Genomic DNA, 14,601 nt, shown 5'->3' with positions numbered 1-14,601 from the left:
ATAAAACTCTGATGAGAGAAATTAAAAAACTAAATAGATATTCCAAGTTCATGAATAAGAATACTCAATATTGTCAAGACATACATTCTTTCTAAATTGATCTGCAGATTTAATGCAATCTCAGTCAAAATTCTAGCAAGTAGTTATTTTGTGAGTATCAACAAACTGATTCTAAAGTTTGTATGAAGAGGCGAAAGGCCCAGAACAGCCAACACAATGTTGAAGGAGAAGCAAAGAGCTGGAGGACAGACCCTGCCCAACGTCAAGAATTACAATCAAGCTACAGTAGTCAACAGTGCAGGGTTCTGGTAAAAGAATAAATGTTCCAGATCAATGGAACAAAATACATCCAAATAACCAAGTGAGCATTGCAAAGGGCATCATTGCAATACAATGGAAAGAGAGCCTTTTCAACAGATGGTCCTGGAACAACTAGACATCCACATGCAAAACAAAAAGTGAGTCTAGACAGATTTTCACACTTCACAAAAATTAACTCAAAACAGATCATAGATCTAAACTGTAAAATGAAAAACTGTAAAACTCCTACAAGATAACATAAGAGAAAACCTAGATAAACTTGGGTTTTGGCAATGACTTTCTAGATACAACACCTCTCCACTTTTTTATTTAAAACATAAATTAAATTAAAAATCACAATCCATGAAAAAAAGAACTGATAAACTGGACTTTATTAAAACTAAAAATTACTGTTCTGCAAAAGAAAATTAAAAAAAAAAACACAACAAGCCATTGTGAGAAAATATTTGCCAAGACATATCTGATAAAAGACTTTCAAAATATATAAAGAACTCCTAAAACTCAACCAGAAAACAACATGAGCCTGACCAGGCAGTGGCACAGTAGATAAGAGTGTTGACCTGGGATGCTAAAGACCCAGATTTGAAACCCCGACGTCACCAAATTGAGCACAAGGTCACTGGCTTGCGTGTGGGATCACAGATGACCCCACGGTCACTGACTTGAGCAAGGGGTCACTGGCTCAGCTGGAGCCCCCAAACAAGGCATATATAAGAAAGCAATAAAAAAAAAAAGCAATCAATGAACAACTAAGATGCTGTATCAATCAGTTGATGCTTCTCATCTCTCTCCCTTCCTGTCTGACCCTGTCTGTCGCGCGCGCGCGCTCTCTCTCTCTCTCTTGCAAAAAGAAAAGAAAAAAAAAAACGATTAAAAAATGGGCCAAAGGCCCTGCCAGGCACCTCACCAAAGAAGATATACAGATGGAAATAATAAGCATATTAAAAAGATGCTCCATACCTCCTGTCATCAGGGAAAGATAAATTCAAACAGAAAGATACCACTACACATCTTTTAGAATGACCAAAATCCAGATCACTGTCTCAACCAAATGCTGACAAGGATGTGAAGCAGGAGGAGCTCCCACTCATCACTGGTAAGAATGCAAAATAGTACAGCCATTTTGGAAGACAGTAAGGTAGTTTCTTATAAAATTAAACATACTCTTACCATACAATACAGCAGTTGTATTCCTTGGTGTTGACCCAAGGAAGTGAACTTATATCCCCACAGAAATCTGCACGTGTTTATTACAGTTTTATTTATAATTGCTGAAACCTGCAAGCAACCAAGATACCCTTCAGTAGGTGAATGGGTGAATAAATGGTGGTACACCCAGACAACAGAATTATTATTCAGCAATAAAAAGAAATGAGTTAGCAAGCCATAAAAAGACCTGAAGGAACCTTCAATGTATATTACTAATTGGAAAAAAGACAATCCAAAAGGGCTATATACTGTGTGATTCCCACTATATGACATTCTGGAAAAAGCAAAACTATGGAAACAGTAAAAATATCAGTGGTTACCCGGATCTGGGGAAAGTAGAGATGAACAGGAAAAGCATGGAGGACTTTTCGGGCAGTGAAAATATTCTCTATCATACTTTAATAGTGGCTGCACGTCATCATATATTTTTCCAGACCCACAGGAATATCCACCAAGAGTGAACACTGATGTAAGCTATAGACTTCAGGTAACAAGAACGTGTCAATGTAGGATCATCAGTTGTAACAAATGTACCCCCCTCGTGGAGGATGTTGCTAAGGAGCAGACTATGCATATGTGGGAGGAAGTATATGAGAAATCTCTGTACCTTTCTCTCAATTTTGTTGTGAATGTAAAACTGGTCTTTAAAAATATAGTCATAAAAAAGTGGTAAAATATATTTTCCCTTTTTAAAAAATAGCATGAGAACTTTTAGAGCCTGATCATTATACTTTTATAGACTCATTTACCACAATACTTAATCTCTTAATATCTAGCTATACTGGACTATTCCATTTCAAAATAATTTAATATTTTCACATCTTAGTGCAAGCTACTGTCTCTACCAGAAATGCCTATCACCTACCTCACCCTACCTTGCATAAACCCCTAATTCAATCTTGAAGAGTCACCTCAAATAACTATTTTACTTTCTTAATAATCTACGTATAGATCTTGGCTGTTTACTTGTTCACATCTATAAATTATTAATTTCTTCAATGCTGCAATCCTAGTAACCCAGCCCCTAGTATAGAACGGTTGCTCAATTACATTGGCTGAATATATCTATGAATGGCAAAGCAATACAAATGACATAGAAGTCTGATAAAAAAAAATGAGAGTTAGGTATTTATAAAAAAAAAGTTAAACATGAATTATAATAGAGTAATATCTTGGAGATAAAGCAGACTATTTTCTCCTTAACTGTTACTTAGATTATTTATACAATTTGTGTGACAAACACATCCCAGCTGTCTGCTCTAACAGTACTTCCCTGGCAGTAGTTTGAGTAGGGCACTGAACTATTTTTTAGTATTTCTCTACTGTGAATGTTATTTGGCATTCCTACAAAAATAAGATGACACTGTCAGTCAAATATTTAAGTTTATGTTACTACTACACATCGGTATCACATTTTCAGCAAGTAAACGACAAAAGTCACATACCAAATGAAACTGATCCACTTTCGGGATTCCGTCTTCATTTGTCTCAAGTTCCCGATTTTGAACAGAAAGCTGTTAAAGAAAATGAAAAGGAATAAATTCTGAATAAATCAATATCATCAATAATTCAACAAACAACTAGTGTTGGTGAGGACACAGAGAAAAGCAAACCTTTGTGCATTGTTTGTGGGAATGCAGACTAGTGCAGCCACTATGGAAAACAGTATGGAGATTCCTCAAAGAATTAAAAATGGAACTGCCTTACGACCCAGTAATTCCATTTTGGGGACTATATCCCAAGAAATGTGAAACACTGACTTGAAAGATTATATGCATCTCTATGTCACTGCAGTGTTATTTACAAAGCCAAGATCCGGAAGCAGCCCAGTAGATGAGTGGACATAAAAGCTGTGGGCCATTTACATGATGGAATAATACTCAGTAGTAAAAAAGAATGAAATTTTACCTTCTAAGTCAACACAAATGAACCTAGAGACTATTGTACTAAGTGAAATAAGCCAAACAGAGAAAGACAGCTACCATATGATTTCACTTCTATGTGGAATATAATAAACAAACAAAAGAGAAACAGACTCATACAGAGAATAGACCTACAGCTGTTGGGGGAAGAGGGCAGGGGGGCTGGGTAAAGAAGGTGAAGGTATTAAGCAAAAAAAAATAAAACAAAAACTTCATAGACACAAACAATAGTATAATGATCACCAGAGGGAAAGAGGGGGAGCGGGGGGTAGAAGAGGGTGAAGGGGGACAAATGGTGAGGGAAGGGGACCTGACTTAGGGTGAACACACAATATATGATACTAATGATGTATTACAGAACTGTATACCTGAAACCTATCATTTTATTAACTGTCACCCCAATAAATTCAACAAAAATTTTTAAAAAGAAGAAAATAAAGAAAAGCAGTTACCTAGTAGGTAGCTCCCATAAGACTGTTGGCTGATTTCTCAACAAACTTTGTAGGCCAGAAGCAACTGGCACTAAACATTCAAAGTGGTGAACATTAAGAAACTACAACCTAGATTACTCTACCCAGCAAAGCCATTATTTAGACCCAAAGGACAGAAAATGAGCTTCCCAGACAAGAAAAACCTAAAGAAGTTCCTGTATTATAGAAACCAACAAGCCTGTATTACAAGAAGAAATGTTAAAGCAGCGGTTCTCAACCTGTGGGTCGCGACCCCAGCGGGGGTCGAATGACCAAAACGCTGGGGTCGCGACCCACAGGTTGAGAACCGCTGTGTTAAAGGGTCTTCTTTATGAAGAAGAAGAAAATAAAAGATCAAAAGTATGATTAATAAAGTGGCAATAAATATGTATCTATCAACTATTTATTTATTTATTTAGGTGGGGTTTTTTTAAGTGAGAGGAGGGGACATAATGAGGCAGATTCCCACATGCATCTGGACTAGGATCCACCAGCAACCCTATCTGGGGCTGATGCTCAAGTACTGAGTTATTTTCAGCACCTGAGGCTGATGCGCTTGGACTAAACAAGCTATCCTCAGTACCCTGGGCCACATACAAACCAATCGAGCTACTGGCTGCAGGAGGGGAAGAGGGAGAGAAGGGGGAATGGAAGGGGGGAGAGAAGCAGAAATATATATATAATACATATAAATGACTGACCTATCTCAATAAAAAATAACATACCCACAATAAAATGCAACCATAAGCATACAAGTCAGAGCTTGGAGAAGCAGGTTTTCCCATTTTCACTTCAGGTGACATCAAACTCAAGTTACCAATCCTCATGTTCACTGAGGCTCGCTGATTCTACAAAAGCAACCAATTAAATACTTAAAAGCAACACAGTTGAGGTGGCTTTCTGTGAAGTACTGTACATTTAATCAACACACACACAAAAAAAAACAAATTTATATGAATTCTCTTTTGCTACTGAGCATTTTTACCTAATTTCTGCCATTATTAACTGTTCCTAAAATCTGTCTCACAAAATTAACAGCGAGACTTTGGTTATATTTCACAGTAGAGTCAGGTAGATTCAAAACTAAGAACCACTAATTGTTTAAATATTTGGTACTTTCTAAAAGTAAGTTTCATGGCCTGACCTGTGGTGGCGCAGTGGATAAAGCATAGACCTGGAATGCTGAGGTCACCAGTTCAAAACCCTGGGCTTGCCTGGTCAAGGCACATATGGGAGTTGATGCTTCCTGCTCCTCCCCCTGTTCTCTCTCTATCTCTCCCTCTCTCTCTCTCTCCCCTCTCTCTCTAATAAAAATGAATAAATAAAATCTAAAAAAATAATAATAAAATAAAATAAAAATAAGTTTCATAAAGGTAAAAAGGCAGTGCTATTTTCTAATTCTGAAAAATTCTAAGTAACTTTTTAAAAAACTGAAAAGTCTACAACGTACTTTCCTTCCCTACTAACCATTTTCTAAGGACACCATTTCTAATGTGAAAGGCTATCTAATGACAAGAACACACCCTGGAATCTGAGAGACCTTAGCTGCAATTCTCTATCTGCTGTGTGACCTTGGACTTGAACCTCTTTGAGCCTAAATTAATTCTTAAAACAGAAATAATATCTACCTTTCAGAGTTATAGTAGGGCTAAAGATAATTAGCACAATAATCACCTAGCACAGGGGTCCCCAAACTACGGCCCGCGGGCCGCACGCGGCCCCCTGAGGCCATTTATCCGGCCCCCACCACACTTCCGGAAGGGGCACCTCTTTCACTGGTGGTCAGTGAGAGGAGCACAAGATGTGGCGGCGCCAGAAAGCGTGGCGGCGGCACTTATGTACAGTACTACTTCCAGTGACGCGGGACGCACACGTCACGGCTCCAGAAGCGCGTCATATCACTTGTTACGGCTAGCAGTGACAAATATGGAACCGGACATTGACCATCTCATTAGCCAAAAGCAGGCCCATAGTTCCCATTGAAATACTGGTTAGTTTGTTGATTTAAATTTACTTGTTCTTTATTTTAAATATTGTATTTGTTCCCGTTTTGTTTTTTTATTTTAAAATAAGATATGCACACTGCACATAGGGATTTGTTCATAGTTTTTTTTATAGTCCAGCCCTCTGACGGTCTGAGGGACACTGAACTGGCCCCCTGTGTAAAAAGTTTGGGGACCCCTGACCTAGCACATATTACTGTTATTTCTTCCTCCGCTATCTTTATCCTTGTTTCTCAGAGTGATCCAAAGACCAGTATCTACAGTAGTGGTAGTCAACCTGGTCCCTACAGCCCACTAGTGGGCATTCCAGCTTTTATTGTGGGCAGTAGCGGAGAAACCAAAGTATAAATAAAAAGATAGATTTAACTATAGTAAGTTGTTTTATAAAAATTTATTCTGCAAAACTTAGCAAAAATCTGATATAAAGTACTTGTAATTATTATTATATGCTTTAACTTGCTGTAACTGCTTTATAAATTTTATAAAGTAAAGTTACTTCCCTACTTTATAAATCACCATTACTGTGGAACCGGTGGGCGGTTAGAAAATATTACTACTAACAGAGATACAAAAGTGGGCGGTAGGTATAAAAAGGTTGACTACCCCTGGTCTACAGCATCACCTGGGAGCCTGTCAGAAATGCACCATCGCCACTCCAGAACTGCTGCACAGAAATCTGCACTTCAACAAGACCCCCAGGGGATTCATACACCCTGTAACGTCTGAACAGCAATGATCTTGACCACAGACTACTCTTCAAATTTCTCTTCCTATTTAATAATTCAATCTGAGGGTGGTATGAAAGATGAAGTAAAAGGTGAATTTAATCAATATTTCAGAGTAAATTCATTATAAATAAAGATCAAAACAATGTTTTGAGAGCTAATATAGCTAAAATATCAGTATAAAAGAGGAAGAATAATTCTTGGAGTAGCCATGATAGCTACAGCTGTGCAAATAACATATTCAAAAGGGAAACTAATCAGGATCTCTAAGAGTTGTGAACTTTTTAAATTTCATAATTTACTTTTCTTAGAAAATTATCTTAATTTTCAGAAAAATTAATATGATAAAATAAATATTTCAGCAAATCTACTTTGTCTAAATCCTTCATATTTCATTACAGTTTTACATCTGCATTTTTAAAGTCTTTCTGAGCTACACCACCGAGCCTACATACATACAGGTCTCACTGCCCTGTAAGCCGATGACCAAAGGATAAAGTGTTATAACTTATACTATCAAAAAGGGAACTTGTCCAATAATAAAACATTTGCAAGGATGTAGGGAAATTGACATCCTCCTATGAGAATGTAAAATGGTATAGCCACTTTGGAAAATAGTTGTTTGGCTTCTCGAAAAGTAAGACAAGGACCTGCCTGGTTGGCTCAGTGGTAGAGCATCAGCCTGGCGTGCGGAAGTCCCGGGTTCGATTCCCGGCCAGGGCACACAGGAGAGGCGCCCATCTGCTTCTCCACCCCTCCCCCTCTCCTTCCTCTCTGTCTCTCTCTTCCCCTCCCGCAGCTGAGGCTCCATTGGAGCAAAAGATGGCCCAGGAGCTGGGGATGGCTCCTTGGCCTCTGCCCCAGGCGCTAGATTGATTCTGGTCGCGACAGAGCGACGCCCCAGATGGGCAGAGCATCGCCCCTGGTGGGCGTGCCGGTGGATCCCAGTCGGGCGCATGCGGGAATCTGACTGCCTCCCCATTTCCAGCTTCAGAAAAATACAAAAAAAAAAAAAAAAAAGAAAAGTAAGACAAGAGTTACCATATAACCCAACAATTCTCCCAAGAGAAAGGAAAACATATGTTCACACAAAAAATCTTGTACACTCATGTTCATAGTAGCATTATTCATAATAATCAAAAAGCAGAAATCACTCTAATGTCCATCAACTGATGAATGTGAAAACAAAATATCCACACAATGAAATATTTGGCCATTTTTTAAAAAATGATGTTTAGAATCAAGCCACAACATGGATGAACCCTGAAAACATGCTAAGTGAAATAAACCAATCACAAAGGCCACATACTGTTTGATTCCATTCATAGCAAATATCCAGAATAGGCAAATCCATCGAGAAAGAAAGGAGACTAGTGGTTTCCAAGGGTCTGGAGCAGAGGAGGAAATACGGGTGACTGCAAATGGGATGGGGTTTCTTTTAGGGATGATAAAAATGTTCTGAGATTAGATCAATGCACAACTCTGTAAACAGATTAAAAACTACTACTAACTTGTACACATTATATGTGAGTTATATCTCACTAAAGCTATTACCTTAAAAAAAGAATTGCTCCCTCATGTTTATGTGTATTTTAAGACTGCCCATTCTACCAAAAACAAATAAAAAGATCACAATATGCTCATTGTCTGATGTTTGCTATTTCTACAAACTGCCTCTTCTGAGGTAAAATGGCACCAAATTAACAACCAATGTAGTTAAACTAGCACTTAAACTAAATAAAAAAACGTACAAGGTTCCAAAGTTTCTAAAAATGCCCGTTAATCAAAAAATAACAAAGTGTGTGTGTGTGTGTGTGTGCGCGCGCGCGCGCGTGTGTGTGTTTCATCTGTTGGGAGGGAGGGCACTGGACAAAAGGGGAGGCAGGTGATAGCCACCTCATGTTCCCTGTGTATTTCCTTGCAATTAAATATATCTTATGATGACAAAATAATCATCAATGTTGTCAATGCCACTGACTACAACGTCAGTTTGCTCCTACGACTGATGGTTAAAAAATATAATGCAAAAATTTAGAAACTTGTGTTCCAGCACCTAGCTGGTAACAGCAAATTGCTTATACTGCATGACACACCTTAAACTGAAGGCAAAGATCTTATAAGAAATTATTGTACCATATAAAAGTGCTGAAATACTGCTTAATAATATTAAATGAAGCCTAGAACCTATTTGTAAAATCATGATATTTTACCACAGATTTGGTGAAGTCAAAATCTCCAACAATTCCTTGTTCGCGGTTTAAAACAAACACATTGTTCTGGTGTAGTGATCCATGAATTATGTCAGCCTTGTGCAATGTATGCAGGCCCTGGGCAACACCTTTCATGACCTTCAAAGCTTCCTATAGATAGTACATACAAAAAAGTCAGGAAATAGGTAAATCGTTTTAATAAATGAACCTTTTCTAATCAAAAGGCTTTCCAAAAGTGAGCAAAGCTTCCTCTAAATGAACATTTAAAAAGAATACGACATAGAGAAATAATTAAAGGCCAGAAGCCCTTATTATATAACTAGTGACATCATATATTATATTTTATATATATATACATATATGATTTATAGACATCAGTCTCTAAGAAGACTTAGATTATAAATAATTACCATTTACAGCATCTGGGTAGGAAAAGTCAGGGTGTCCTTTATTGGTATTAGTAATTCAAAGTTACAACAGAAATTAAAGCTTCACGCACTTATAATACCAAGTGCTATACTATGCAACTTACAGTGAGCTTTGGTACCAAAAGGACCTAATTCCAAGTCCCAACTCTGCCACTGGCTAAAAAATCCTGTGCAAGTCATTTAATCTCTGTGAGCCTCATTTTTCTCTCCTGCATTTAACAGGATAATGCCTATCACAGGGTTGATGTGACAGAGTTAAAAGTTTTACATAGTATAAAGCATGTAGTATGCCTCAATAAACATTCGGTATGAGGGGTTTTTTATACTTACCTCTGAAGTTAGAGGCATACTGGCTTGAACAGCACTCAGGTTTGCCCTAGGATAGTACGGGACCACCAGATAAACCATAGGATCGGACTAAGAAGCAAAACAGAGATGAGACTCAAAGTAAAAAATTCTTCAATATATTTTTAGTATGCACTGATTGTACGCGGTAACTTTATGTTAAAAGGAATGAATTAGCCCTGGCCGGTTGGCTCAGCGGTAGAGCGTCGGCCTAGCGTGCGGAGGACCCGGGTTCGATTCCCGGCCAGGGCACACAGGAGAAGCGCCCATTTGCTTCTCCACCCCTCCGCCGTGCTTTCCCTCTCTGTCTCTCTCTTCCCCTCCCGCAGCCAAGGCTCCATTGGAGCAAAGATGGCCCGGGCGCTGGGGATGGCTCTGTGGCCTCTGCCCCAGGCGCTAGAGTGGCTCTGGTCGCAACATGGCGACGCCCAGGATGGGCAGAGCAACGCCCCCTGGTGGGCAGAGCGTCGCCCCTGGTGGGCGTGCCGGGTGGATCCCGGTCGGGCGCATGCGGGAGTCTGTCTGACTGTCTCTCCCTGTTTCCAGCTTCAGAAAAATGAAAAAAAAAAAAAAAAAAAAGGAATGAATTGCCTCTCTAAAACTTGAAGCTAGAAGTTGTTTTAAATGTAATGTCTTCTGTAAAAGATCAGTATAAGAACTTACCTTACACAAAAAGAGGAATATCAACGGTATTAACCCAGACTGCTCCTTAGCTTCTCTCCAAGCTCTGTGATAGGCAGCTGCTCTCTGAATCACCCTGGCTTCCGTATCAACGTCCACAGAATAGCCCTTGTACCAAACAGGAGGGACTGGTTAATTCCAAGATGTAAATCCCACTCTAATTATACATCATTCCAATGTAAATATAATGACTTTTACATAAGTTAAATTACATCTTATTTTATTTTTTTAACTTTATAAGTATGCTTTCTATCTGCTTTGAATGATATAATTTAGAAAGGAAAACCCCAATTCTACCTGGGGCTTAATATACATTCCATAACAATAGACACTAAGGCAATTTAATTATATTATTATCAGAGTAACAGTTTCCCAGATCAATGAAAAGAAAAAAATCAAAAACATAGAAGTCTGAGTTGGCAAAACAGATAAAATTTCAAGGACCTTGGGCAGTTGGCTTAGTGGATAGAGCATCGGCCCAGCATGCAGATGTCTGGGGTTCAACCCCTGGTCAGGGCATACATGAGAAATAACCATCTGCTTCTCTTCCCCAGCTTCTCCTCCTTCTCTCTCTTTTCCCCTCTTGCAGCCAGTGGCTGGATTGGCTAGTATCAGCCCCAGGTGCTGAGGATAGCTCAGCTGATTAAAGCATCAACCCCAGACCCCAGACAAGAGTTGCTAGGTGGATCTTGGTCGGGGCACATGCGGGGGTCTATCTCCTCTCCTCTCACTTAAAAAATAATTTTCAAAGAAAAATATAAAAGATACTGGATAGGCCCTGCTCCTGGAGCTCAGCTGGTTAGAACAAGTCTGATCCCCAGTCAGGGCACATATAAGAATCAACCAATGATGGCATGAATAAGTGGACAACAAATCAATGTTTCTGTCTCTCTCCCTCTTTCTCTCTAAAAATCAATTTTTTAAAAAAGGTTATTGGATAGAATGTAGTAAGATAAGTTCACCTGAAAAAGGAACACAAGTATATCCTTTAAGGCAGTGGTCCCCAACCCCCAGGCCGCAGACCGGTTCCAGTCCGTGGGCCATTTGGTACCGGTCCTCAGAGAAAGAATAAATAACTTACATTATTTCCGTTTTATTTATATTTAAGTCTGAACGATGTTTTATTTTTTTTAAATGACCAGATTCCCTCCTCTATTACATCCGTCTAATACTCACTCTTGACACTTGTCTCATAAGTTCAACAATTATATTTTAAAACACCAGTTTTTATGCCGGTCACATAATTTTATTTTGTGCATTTATCCGTCCCACCCTAAAGGCCAGTCCATGAAAATATTTTCTGACATTAAACCGGTCCATGGCCCAAAAAAGGTTGGGGACCACTGCTTTAAGGAACATATATTACTTAGGGAAGCTTTAAATTCAAAATTAGTTCTGGCAATCAAACTAGAAGCATAATCATTAAATTAGTCAACTAATACAATTTAGAAAACAAACTGTGGGTTTTTACTTTCCTAAAAAGTAACACCAAGGCCCTGGCCGGTTGGCTCAGTGGTAGAGCGTCGGCCTGGCGTGCGGAGGACCCGGGTTCGATTCCCGGCCAGGGCACATAGGAGAAGCGCCCATTTGCTTCTCCACCCCTCCGCCGCGCCTTCCTCTCTGTCTCTCTCTTCCCCTCCCGCAGCCAAGGCTCCATTGGAGCAAAGATGGCCCGGGCGCTGGGGATGGCTCTGTGGCCTCTGCCCCAGGCGCTAGAGTGGCTCTGGTCGCAACATGGCGACGCCCAGGATGGTGGCAACATGGCGACGCCCAGGATGGGCAGAGCATCGCCCCCTGGTGGGCAGAGCATCGCCCCTGGTGGGCGTGCCGGGTGGATCCCGGTCGGGCACATGCGGGAGTCTGTCTGACTGTCTCTCCCTGTTTCCAGCTTCAGAAAAATGCAAAAAAAAAAGAAAAAAAAAAAGTAACACCAACACTCCCCTTTATATTTATGTATCTCCCATACATCAGAAGAACTTAAATTTACCTTTAAAAGAATTATCTGCCCATTAACCTCGGAACATACCAAAGGACGCTTGCTGCTAAGTTCTTTCATGGGCTCAGCATCAAGAAGGTCCCGTTCCAAGCTCATGGTAAGAAGACCACTAGAGTCCTAGGCACAAGTGTTTGTTACAGTAAGAATCCTAACAATCCCAGCACTTTGAAATCATCAGCATGATTAGTTACATGCTTTTAGCTGAATTGAACATCATCAACCACACTGGAGAAATCAATAAAATAAAATATTTAAAGTTTCATATTTTTCTAGTTACTGGCCCTTGAAATCCTACAACACAAAGTCCTATCATCATACATAACTGTTGCTCCAGTTCTACAACAGATTCTGAAGAAGACTGGGGGTACCCGGACGGAGTTCCAAGGAACCCTGATACTGACCTGTGAAACTTCCCTAGTTTCCTAAAAATATTAAAATGATAATAAAAAGGTTTCAGGATGGGACGAGAAGTCTCAAACTTATTACTACTATGAAGTAATCCTAATACCTCTGCAACTGTTTGTAGTAGAATGAAAATTGCTATCAAATATTTTAATTCTACCAGATATTTCTGCAACTCTTTAAAAGAAATAATTTTTTGCACTAAAACCTGACTATCAACAGTTTGGATCAAGCTAAGTTTAGTTGCATAATTTTAGTAACAGAGTTTTTAAAATTGTTTTGAGGTTTCTTTTTCTAAGTGTTGTCAATATATTTAGGTAATCTACAACCTATAATCAATCCAAAGAGATTTTCTAAGTAACAGTTAAGCATCTTAAAATCATTAAACATGTCCACAATCTTTCACAATAAAACAGGTTAGCCTATTTAATTTTCAAGTCCTACAAGGCACTACATATTCACACGTCCATCCTACATAAGATAGTCTCTAAGCTACAGTTAAAACAATTACAAGGAGCCCTGGCTGGCTGGCTCAGTTGATAGAGTGTTGGCCCAGTGTGTGGAAGTCCCAGGTTCGATTTCCAGCCAGGGCACACAGGAGAAGCGCCCATCTGCTTCTCCACCCCTCCCCCTCTCCTTCCTCTCTCTCTCTTCCCCTCCCACAGCCAAGGCTCCACTGGAGCAAAGTTGGCCCGGGCACTGAGGATGGCTCCATGGCCTCCCTCTCAGGCACTATAATGGCTCCAGTTGCAAAGGAGCAACACCCCAGATAGGCATAGCATCACCCCCTGGTGGGCATGCCGGGTAGATCCTGGTCGGGCACATGCAGGAGACTGTCTCTCTGCCTTCCCGCTTCTTACTTCAGAAAAATACACACAAAAAAAAAATTGCAAGGAAAACCCCAGATTATTTTTAAATCGAGTCTGGAAATATTTTACAGTAATTTCTTTAACAATGTAAGGGACTTTAATCTTCACTTTTATGAGTTCACAAGACTTCTGTCCCATATTTAAGCTACTATCATGGACTTAATGTCAATCATAAAGAATAAACATTGTTATCTAGTCCCCCATCGCCATCAGGTGATATAAAACACAGAGCTAACAGATTCGACCCTCAGAGCCAGAGCTGACCAATCCTGCTCCACACTGTCCTTCTGTCTAATACACTGATTCCCAGGCTTTGAATCCTGCTGGCCTAGAAAACTATACCCACATCACCATCTCTACCTTAACCAACTTCTTCAGAATTTTTTTTCAGTCTGCTTTAATTTAAAAGGTACATTCTGCATAAATTCCTCATGACAAGCTGTGTCCTGCTTTCATTCTAACTCTTGGAACAGCAGCTACAACTGCTTATCATTTCAAAAAACAAAACACCTGTAATGCAAATAAGTGAAGAGCTGTTGAGTGGGAGAAAAACAACAGAAAAAATCATTCAAACTAATATAAAAATTAAAATACACTATGCCAGAATTAAAGACAGTTTGAGAAAAAGTTCTAATAATACCCAGAAGCTATTCATCAGAAATGTTTTTATAGGCCCTGGCCAGTTGGCTCAGTGGTAGAGCGTCAGCCTGGCGTGCAGGAGTCCCGGGTTCGATTCCCGGCCGGGGCACACAGGAGAAGCGCCCATCTGCTTCTCCACTCCTCCCCCTCTCCTTCCTCTCTGTCTCTCTCTTCCCCTCCTGCAGCCGAGGCTCCATTGGAGCAAAGTTGGCCGGGGCGCTGAGGATGGCTCTGTGGCCTCTGCCTCAGGCACTCGAGTGGCTCTAGTTGCAACAGAGCAACGCCCCAGATGGGCAGAGCATCGCCCCCTGGTGGGCATGCCGGGTGGATCCCGGTCGGGCGTATGCGGGAGTCTGACTGCCTCCCCATTTCTGGCTTCGG

The 14,601-nt window shown here is 40.1% G+C and overlaps 1 protein-coding gene across 1 annotated transcript in view; it reads right to left on the bottom strand.

Annotated features, from left to right (window-relative positions):
• STK31 (serine/threonine kinase 31) overlaps positions 1 to 14,601 on the bottom strand; it is a 99,217-nt gene that overhangs the window by 12,880 nt on the left and 71,736 nt on the right. Inside the window, exons 17-22 of the mRNA XM_066239300.1 lie at positions 12,302 to 12,427; positions 10,297 to 10,422; positions 9,619 to 9,705; positions 8,861 to 9,010; positions 4,648 to 4,770; positions 2,976 to 3,044 (exon numbers count right to left, since the gene is read on the bottom strand). Of these exons, the coding sequence (XP_066095397.1) occupies positions 2,976 to 3,044; positions 4,648 to 4,770; positions 8,861 to 9,010; positions 9,619 to 9,705; positions 10,297 to 10,422; positions 12,302 to 12,427 (681 nt within the window). The remainder of the gene's footprint in view (positions 1 to 2,975; positions 3,045 to 4,647; positions 4,771 to 8,860; positions 9,011 to 9,618; positions 9,706 to 10,296; positions 10,423 to 12,301; positions 12,428 to 14,601) is intronic.

The sequence above is a fragment of the Saccopteryx bilineata genome, chromosome 7, assembly GCF_036850765.1.
Source record: "Saccopteryx bilineata isolate mSacBil1 chromosome 7, mSacBil1_pri_phased_curated, whole genome shotgun sequence".
In the NCBI taxonomy this organism is placed as follows: Eukaryota; Metazoa; Chordata; class Mammalia; order Chiroptera; family Emballonuridae; genus Saccopteryx; species Saccopteryx bilineata.
Note: the sequence above shows the minus strand (reverse complement) of the source record. Positions and strands in the feature narration are given on the sequence as shown.